This window comes from Aptenodytes patagonicus, chromosome 2 (genome assembly GCF_965638725.1).
Source record: "Aptenodytes patagonicus chromosome 2, bAptPat1.pri.cur, whole genome shotgun sequence".
NCBI lineage: Eukaryota > Metazoa > Chordata > Aves > Sphenisciformes > Spheniscidae > Aptenodytes > Aptenodytes patagonicus.
In genome coordinates this window covers 26,958,344-26,967,752 of record NC_134950.1, presented here as the reverse complement: position 1 = coordinate 26,967,752, position 9,409 = coordinate 26,958,344, and the positions used below count along the sequence as shown (strand labels likewise).

The following is a 9,409-nucleotide window of genomic DNA, read 5'->3' as shown; positions in this document are numbered from 1 at the left end:
GGCCAGGGACAGAGCTTGTCCGGTTTTTATTTGCAAATCACCTGTAATCACCGTAACATCGGCGCAGCGTTCCGGGAGGAGCTGCCAGCCGCAGGCACGGCAGCCCTCACCTCCGCCTCGGTCCCCGAGGTGAGGAGGAGAAGGAAGAGGCGGCGCGGGCAGGGCGGGCGGCCCGGCGCGGGGTGCCGCCGGGCAGGCCGCTCTCGCCGCGCGTCGCCCGCCCGCCCTCCGTCAGGAGAGCGGCGGGGCTCGCCCTCCCACCGGCGGTTCCTTCACGGAGGGGCAGTTTTGGCCCGCTCCCGCGGCGATGCGGCGGAGAGAAGACTGAGGGGCGGAGGGAGGACCGAGGGGCGGCGCGGCGCTGCGGGGCGGCGGACTCCCTCCCCTCACGCACAGCGCAGCGGGGGAGGTTCGTCGCGCCGCCACCGCGTTCGCGCCTTCCAGCTCCCGCGCAACATGCGCGCGCACGCAGCACCCCCCTACTTCCCCTGCCTCCCCCTCCCCCCGCGCGCTCCCTCAGCCGCCGCCGAGCCTCCGTGTCACGTGTCCTCCTTGCCCTCCCCGGCAGCCAATGGGCGGCGTGCCGCGGGCCGCAGGGCTTTTATAAGGCGCCGCGCAGCGCGGCGGTTGCGGGCGTGGGGCGGTTGCGGCGGCAGTTGGGGGGCTGGGAGCGGTGGGTCCGTGTGAGCGTCTGGGGCCGCTTGGTCCCTCGAGCCGCTTCCCTGTTCCGCCCGGGGGGCCCGGGCTCAGCCGTCCGGGAAGGGGCCAGGTCTGTGCCCGCGCGGCTCGGGGCGGAGGGAGGGAGGAGGGGGTCTTGCCGGAGGCGGGCGGGCGGCTGGGGAGGGGCGGCCATGTCGGGGCCGCGATGTCGGGGCCGCGCGGCGCCTGAGGGGGTAGCGGTCTCCGCCGCGGCGACGCCCAGCGCTGGCGGCGCGCCCTGCCCGCGGCAAGCGGGAGCGGCGGCGAGCGGGAGCGGCGCCTCGCCTCTGCCGGAAGGGAGAGCGGGACTGGCGGGGGGCTCGGCGCCCGGCGGGGCGGCGGGTGTGGGCGCTGGCTGCCGAGCTCTGCGCTGGCTGCCGAGCTCTCCGCCGGCTGCTCCGGGCGCGCCGCGGCGGGGCTGGCTCGCTCCTATCGCTGGGTGGGCGGCAGCGGCTCCGGGTGCCCGCAGAAGGGCTGCGTGCGTGTGTGCGTGTCTCCTTTTCTCTGTCGTCCCCCCTCCGTGCGGGAGCTCTCTGTCTTCTCTAACAAACTCTCTGCCTTGCTTCTCCCCCGCCCCCCCCCGGGCTTCTGCTTTGTGGATGTTGGCGGCTTCTTGTTGTGACAGGAGAATGTGTGTGTGTCCTGGGCCCAGGCGGATCGGTATGTATCTCGCACCGGTACTCGCTGGAGCGCCGGGCTCGGGGGTCGGATGGGACCCGGGGAAGGGACTGCCCGGCTGGGCAGTGTCCGAGGGCTGAGACCTGGCCGGAGGGAAAGATTAACGGTTCTGCTTGTGTTGAATGTTACTTGCTCCTTCTCCCCCTCCCTGTCCTCTCCAACAGGCTAATTCATTCAGGTCTGTCAAGTGTCTGAAAGGCACCTGGGGTAAGTGTTTTTACCTGAAGCCATGGGTGTCTTTGGCACAGTTAAGGCAGGTGTTTTGGAGGAACCTGTCTGTGCAGCATCAATTGGCCTTAATAGTGCAGTTATAACAAGCCTTTATTAAAGGAAGGGGTAATATTTTTTTCCATTTTATCGGTGTAGTACTACAAAACCCATAAACTGACCATCTGGCCCATTATTGGCTCTATTATATTTGTAGCCTGAAAAGTAGCATTTGTACCCTGTTCTGGGCTTGGAGAGGTATTTAATACTGGCTTGATTCTAATCTCTTGACAAATCTTGATTGGGTTGTAAAATTTCTACTTAATCTCTTTTCCTTCTCTGCCATCTGTTGATCAACCATGATGAACTTGGGATCTTAAAGTAATTATTTAAGGGCTAGCTGGAATGTCTGGTTATATTTGGAGCATCCATGTTGTGGGGATAAATGGGAGAGACTTAAGATAATTTCACTTCAGGTTGGCAAACTTGGAATTTCTCTTTTACTTAATCAACTAGGATTTATTAAATCTGGTATGTGAAACAAATTGATATCTTAAGCTGACATGGATCTACTGTAGATGATACAGGCTGTGGAAAATTTGAGGCCAATTTCTTACTACTTTCTCTTGGATGTCATGTAATATTTAATAAACTAATGATTAAAAATCAGCAAAATCATCATCTGGTGGTACTGCAGAGTCACTGTAACAGCAGTACATTTGTATTTTGCTTCATCATGGATCAACAGCAAAACTGTCAAACAGCTGTTGTGGCACCACGTATGGGTCAGCACTGAACACAAATGCTTAGCAGTCAGGAGAACTGATTCAGCTGGAGTCTAACAGGAGACCGGTGCTGAATCTGAGGTGCTGCTGTAGACTGGGCACATCTGTAGAACCTTGAGGTTCCCATTCTGTAAGCAAAATTTTTGCTCTTAAATGTCATGTGAAGAAATATACATAACTGTTACCAAAATAGCTCCCTTATAATTAGAAGGCAGTGAATAGATTTTAAAATCTATGTTTGGAGTTAGTTTACTTCTGTCATGCTGTATGCATGTGAAGCCTGGGCTGGAGAAATAGACTTTATAGGAAGGAAATGGCTAACATAAACTTGGTATGCATCTGGAAGTTCAAGCCAATACACTGCTGCTGAGTGGCTGTACAGCTGGCTGTGGTCCACAGGGCTACAAACAGAGCTCTTCCTGGTAGCTGAACAACAGAAAACTGGCCAGTTCAGTCTTCATAGCTGTCAGTGGGAGACCTGGGAGAGGTCAGTGGACAGGAATTTTTGTCAGTTAAAGTCAAGACTGATAGTCACTCATTCATGGGGAATGAAGATGTGATGCTAGAAAGCCAGTGGAGTGATAGAAACATGAATTCTACTTTGCTTTCAGCACTTTGTATTTTGTAATAGAGAAACAGGCTCCACTCCTGGTTACTTGAGGAGAACAAGCAAGGTTGGAGGGAAGAATGAGACTCACTTCCCTTCTTTTGCAACACAGAGAATGAGGTGAAGCTTAATATATTTCCAGACACATCTCAGCTGATCTGGGTGATCAGAATCCTGTGGCAGTATCTATGGAAAGCTTACAGAACAGAGTGATAGCAGAACACGGTTCCTCCTGTGTTGCATGATCCTTTAGATTGAATATTGGGGCTTACTGCATATTTTATAGGGGCTGTCTCATCTGAAATACTGGTATGCCTGCTTGGCTAAAAAAATTAATCAATTTAGTAACTGAAGCACCTTGCACAACACAGCAGCACCTAGTTTTTCCATGGAACAATTAAATCTGAGATAACAGTTGTGCTGATAGACTAGCGCTTATGACTGCAGTAAGCTTTATATAAGATAATTTATAATGGTCTTTTCTAGGAAGAAGCTTTTATGATGAAACTTGATCTTAAAAGATGGAAAGAGAAAATTGAATTTCCCTTAACTGTGTGTACTTCACACAAGGCCACAGTTCAAGGGTTTGTTTTTTCTCCCCACTATGGAACTATTTTCTCAAGTACAACATTGTAAAAGACTTCTGGTAATGAGGCATAGTGAATAAAGTGTTTAAAAGGCACTCTCACTAATGTTGTGATTGGGTGTGTAAATGGGGACAAGGAAGAGTATGTTAGAGTAATCTTTCTTCAGGGGAATGAAAAATTATAAGGAAAGTTTTTTTAGATGTGGCAAAAAATAGAATACTTTTCTTGGATACTAAACTTAATAGTTTATCTTAACACTGAACTAGCTTTAGACTGTTGTGCAGGGCTCTATGCTAGTCATGGAAGCAAACACAGCTTGCATGTAGTCTTTCAACTGAGTAGCTTTTTAAAGCAATTTATAAACTTAAAATTCACTGGGGTAGATGAGCTGTTCGTAGGAGAAATGCATCTGCTTTCTACCTCTTGTATTTTTATGATAAGCTAGAAAATTGCTGCTTAGGCTGCTGTGGCTATTCTGTATATGTACACTATGGTGTCGCACAAGTTTGAAGCTTTGCATGTGAAAGGGGGGAGAAGAGACAAAACCTGCTACTGACATGTGATTGCCTAAAGAATATCTGCTGTCTATGACCTACTGCTTACTTTTATTGTCTAAACCATCTTCTTAAACCCAGTTGTATGGCATCTCAAAGTTGTTTCTTGAATCTTACTGTTAGATGCTTTATCTCTTCAGCTTTATAGAAAGACTGAGTTTTCCTCCCTGTGTGCCCCATCTGGCTCTGTCAGCTGGGAAATCAGCAGGAAAACAAATTTCTGTAAGAGTCTTGTAGAAGGTGGCATTACTGTAGAGTGCTTCGTGCTAACTGTTATCTTAAGTTCTGTTTGAAGCTGCATTGTCTGTCTGGATGATGTTTTCACTTCCTGCCTGCTATCTGAGGGGGTATAAGAGCTAAAATATCTTAAGTATGGTGTACCTTTTTTGTTATAGCCCAATGTAGTGTCTATAAACAAGAACCTCTTAATGCCTTTTCTTTCTCAAGACCTGTGAAGCTATGAACTCCATATAATAAGCAACGCTGTTAGGGGCTGTACATGTCTTGACACAGAGTTCTGGGAAGAATCTGTTAGCTGTCCCCCTAAGCATAGTTGTTCTCTTGTCTTTCAGCAATTCCAGTCCGAAGCTCCAGGCTACCATTGCTGTCTGATGCCATGCCAGCACCAGCTCATCTGTTTCCGTTGATTCGTAACTGTGAGATTAGCAGAATAGGCAGTACTGTGTGTTACTGCCACCATAAACACCTGTGTTGTTTATCTCATTTTGCTCACAGTCACTTCAGATATGCATCTCAGAAGAAACTTGTGGCACTTCATAGGCCAAAGGAGAACTTTAATCACTTTATTCACACAAGGGATTATGCTTCTACACCACAGAGGTTCTACCTCACTCCTCCACAGGTCAACAGCATTCTGAAGGCAAATGAGTACAGTTTCAAAGTCCCAGAATTTGATGGTAAAAATGTAAGTTCTGTCCTTGGCTTCGATAGCAACCAGTTGCCTGCTAATGCTCCAATAGAAGACCGGAGGAGTGCTGCCACTTGCTTACAGACAAGAGGAATGCTTTTGGGTGTGTTTGATGGCCACGCAGGCTGTGCTTGTGCTCAAGCTGTCAGTGAAAGACTGTTTTACTACATTGCTGTCTCTTTGTTACCTCATGAGACTTTACTTGAAATAGAAAATGCTGTGGAAAGTGGCAGAGCTCTGTTGCCCATTCTACAGTGGCACAAGCATCCCAATGATTATTTTAGCAAAGAAGCTTCCAAGCTTTACTTCAGTAGTCTAAGAACTTACTGGCAGGAGCTCATTGATCTCAACAGTGGAGAGACTACTGATGTGAAAGAAGCTTTAATTAATGCTTTTAAGAGGCTTGATAATGATATTTCTCTGGAAGCTCAAGTAGGAGATCCAAACTCTTTTCTCAACTACCTTGTACTGCGAGTAGCATTTTCTGGTGCAACTGCCTGTGTGGCCCATGTGGATGGTGTTGACTTGCACATTGCAAACACAGGTGACAGTAGGGCAATGCTTGGGGTTCAGGAAGAAGATGGATCTTGGTCTGCAGTTAATCTGTCCTATGACCACAATGCACAAAATGAACATGAAGTGGAACGTGTGAAAATGGAGCATCCAAAGTCTGAGGAGAAAAGTCTCGTGAAACAAGATCGTCTCTTAGGTCTCCTGATGCCTTTCAGAGCTTTTGGTGATGTGAAGTTTAAATGGAGTATTGAACTACAAAAGAGAGTAGTAGAATCAGGCCCAGATCAGCTGAATGACAATGAATATACAAAGTTTATTCCTCCAAACTATCACACTCCCCCATACCTCACAGCTGAGCCAGAAGTCATACATCACAAATTGCGGCCGCAAGATAAGTTCCTGGTTTTGGCCACAGATGGGCTGTGGGAGACAATGCACAGGCAAGATGTGGCTAGAATTGTAGGGGAGTACCTTACTGGTGTTCACCATCAACAGCCAATAGCTGTTGGTGGCTATAAGGTAACTTTGGGACAGATGCATGGTCTCTTAACAGAAAGGAGAGCAAGAATCTCTTCAGTATTTGAAGATCAGAATGCAGCAACTCACCTGATACGTCATGCAGTGGGTAACAATGAGTTTGGCACTGTGGATCATGAGCGGCTGTCCAAGATGCTTAGTCTTCCAGAAGAGCTGGCTCGAATGTATAGAGATGACATTACAATTATCGTGGTGCAGTTCAACTCACATGTTATAGGTGCATGTCAAAATGAGGAACTGTGAATTTAATGTAGTGAACTAGTTACCAAAGTTGTAACAATGGCCAGTATGAGCAGCAAATAAAAAAACAACCACCCAACAATAAACCCCCAAAAAACCCTCAGCAAACAAATTGGTTGCTTGCTAGATTCAGCATATCTATTGTTTCTGCCTTCCCCCAGAGCTCTAAATACATGGGAAGTGCTATTGACCTAATACAAACTTGAAGAGGATGTCACAGCTTGGGAAAAGAGGTTTTTGTAATAACTTTGCACTATTGATTTCATGAATGCTGCTAGAACAATGTCTTGAATTTGGCAGACTTGGATGAGGGAGGGAAGGAGGATAAAGAATTAACTATCAAAGATCTGGCTGTTTAAGAAACAAAACCTGTTTATAAATATCTGTAAATATCTATACATTATCTTAAAGAAAAGATTAGTAAAAAGGAGTATTGTTGAATTCTTACAGGGCTAATTCTTGCAAAGTAGATATGGTTATTTGTGAATATATCGTCTACTGTTTCTTCTAAGCAGAAGGTCACTTTAACCAAGTAAGTCTTCAGTGTAACAAAGCTGTCTCACTTTCACATAGACAATGTCACTCACTTAAGGATATTTGTCTAAGTGTTCACTTCCAATGCAGGTCTAAGCCATAATCAATACCTGAGATTCTGTTACAGCTTAATCATATCTTATGCAAGGTAACTTATAAACTTCTTGTGCATTAATAGTTTCCTGGCTGTGGGTTTCTGCATAACTTGTAGGGCAATAATACCTTGCAACATCCAGTAAGATACCAGATAATTTTGTGGAGGACTTCAGTTTGCAGTATGAAGAAACTTTTAGACTTTCCAAAAAGTCAGTGGTGTTGGTCAAGACTGTGTTGGCTTTCCTAAAGGTCATGTCCTTCATGGACTCCACCTCTGTCTGTTGTTACTTATCTGGTAAATAAATTTTTACCTGAAAAGATCAGGAAATCATTGCTAACCTCTTTGTGGCTTTGTAATTTGCACTCATTTTCACTTTAGCTATTTCAAATGGTCACATATTGGATGTCTTGCACTTGAACTCATATTTTTTTAAGTTGGGTTAAAAACTACAAATTACAAAAAATTGAAGTATGGCTTGTAAATAGTGTTTTAGTTGGGGAAACTGGCATGCATGTGTATGTTTAATGGCTTTTTCTAGCAGCTTCTTTATTAGCAGCTCTGTATTTCTGGACAGCTGGTGTATGCATGTTCTTACAGTCCAGAATGCTATTACAGAGCAATCTCTGAAATGGGTCTCTGGCTTGTAATGGTTGAATTTGAACTTAAAAGATTGGCTATAACTTGTGTGCCGAAAGTCGTTGGGCTTGTAACTGTAAAAAGTAGGGACTGACAACTAATTTATCAGTCATCATTGCATCTATTTTAAGTATGTTGCATTGTACACAGATTTATTTTAACCTGCCCTTAGGTTAAAAACGCGAATGCTGGCTGAAATACCAGCCCTTGATGACTGAGAGAACACATGTAACTTGATTCCTGTGTTCTAGAGAACAATGATAGGTCAGTTTACTTCACTTTACCAAGGTGTTTCTGTTAAAATACCTCCCTAGCCTTCATCATAGCTAATTAAATCAACACTTTAAAAACCTAGCTTATTGTGGTTACTTGAGTAATGTGGCATTTTCTACTAAATACAAATATTGCCAATTAATGCTACTGTTACATAGGGTACACTTAGTTGGAACAATGAACTTGTGCTACAGTAAACATTGGCTCCTCAAACTCCCAAATGCTGTGTGTACTTAGTGGCCTGCAGCTTTAATATGTCTGTTTCTTTACCCGACCTTAAATATCAGGATCAATGTTGCTGTACAGTTAACGATATCTAAGTTCACATTCAAGATGTGCACAACCCTTCGTTGTTTGAAGGGAAAAGGGGAACTCTAAAATGCTTAGACAAGTACTGGCTGTTGACATTGCTTCTGTATGTTGTGTTTTGGTGACTCTGTCATTAGCTAGGTCAACAGACTTTATGTTCTATCATTCAAATGCAGTATGTATCTAAGCTGTTGCAGTATTTAACTTTCTTACTTTTTTTTACTGTTAAAGCTCTATTACATGTATTGATGTATTTAACCTATGATTATTGATACGGATTTGGTACAAGTCATAGCTAGAAGGAATGAACATTGGTCCCATGGATACAACTTTTATTGAGGAAAAGCTGCTTTTTGTAGTAAAGATGCATGTGTATGGGGTCAGACAAAATAATATTTATGTATTGCTTGGAGACTTGCTCAGTATGTATGCAGTGAACAGAAGCAGCATAACTGCCTGCTTAACAGGTGATCTGAACAAACATCTTCTAACAGATTCCAATAAAATGATCAATTATGCAGAAATCCATGTGTATTGGATTGATATAGAATGTGATAGCTGTTCTGCTGTGGCTGAAGCTTATGAATTACTTGTATTTCAAGAATGTGTTCTGTTGCATAGTCCCTGTTACAAATAGACCAGATGGCCAAAGTACAAATGGAAACAGACTGAGAATTGGCCTTCAGAGCTCTTAAATGCCACTGTGAGGCTTGAAGCCCTGCATCAGGCGTGGTGGTGCTGCCGCCCCCTGGCAGCAAAGCTCAAATCTTCCCGTCAATGTCACTGCATGTCTCAGTTCCCATCATCTCGTGATTACCTTCAGGGGCAGTGCTGCAGGTAAAGCAGCATAACTTGAGATCATTAAGTTGTGGACTCTACCCTATGTAGAGCAATACAACGTTTCATAAACGATCTAAAATACTTATTTGCAGATGAAAATGGCGTAGGAATGAATTGATGGTAAACTAAATAGAAACAGCTCTTCTGCTGCAGGCAGAGGACATGTTCTGTTTGCATTGTCTACCAAACTTGTTGCATTGCAGAAAGTACAGCTACTTTATATGTAAGGGGGATGCTGTGATTGCTTTTCCAAATATGGATTTCACAGCTGCAAATATATGGCTCAACCCAGAAGGGTGGCTGAATCTTGACAGTCAACACAAGCCTTCAAGTTCACCTTTAAATCTTAAATCTTTAAAACTGTTCTAGATGAATGTGTCAACAG

General features: G+C 45.0%; 1 protein-coding gene across 4 annotated transcripts; it reads left to right on the top strand.

Moving 5' to 3' along the window:
* Window positions 1–629: 629 nt before the first annotated feature.
* Window positions 630–8,708, top strand: PDP1 (pyruvate dehydrogenase phosphatase catalytic subunit 1). Of its 4 annotated transcripts, XM_076329418.1 has the most exons (3): window positions 630–769; window positions 1,325–1,359; window positions 4,690–8,708. In XM_076329418.1, exons 2-3 carry the CDS (start codon window positions 1,329–1,331, stop codon window positions 6,336–6,338), a joined length of 1,680 nt encoding a protein of 559 aa, XP_076185533.1. In that variant the 5' UTR covers window positions 630–769; window positions 1,325–1,328; the 3' UTR covers window positions 6,339–8,708. The 4 variants fall into 4 exon arrangements, with proteins under 4 accessions (XP_076185533.1, XP_076185534.1, XP_076185532.1 ...); XM_076329419.1 differs by lacking the exon at window positions 1,325–1,359 and having other exon boundaries at window positions 631–769; XM_076329417.1 differs by lacking the exon at window positions 630–769 and having other exon boundaries at window positions 1,234–1,359.
* The last annotated feature ends 701 nt before the right edge of the window (window positions 8,709–9,409 follow it).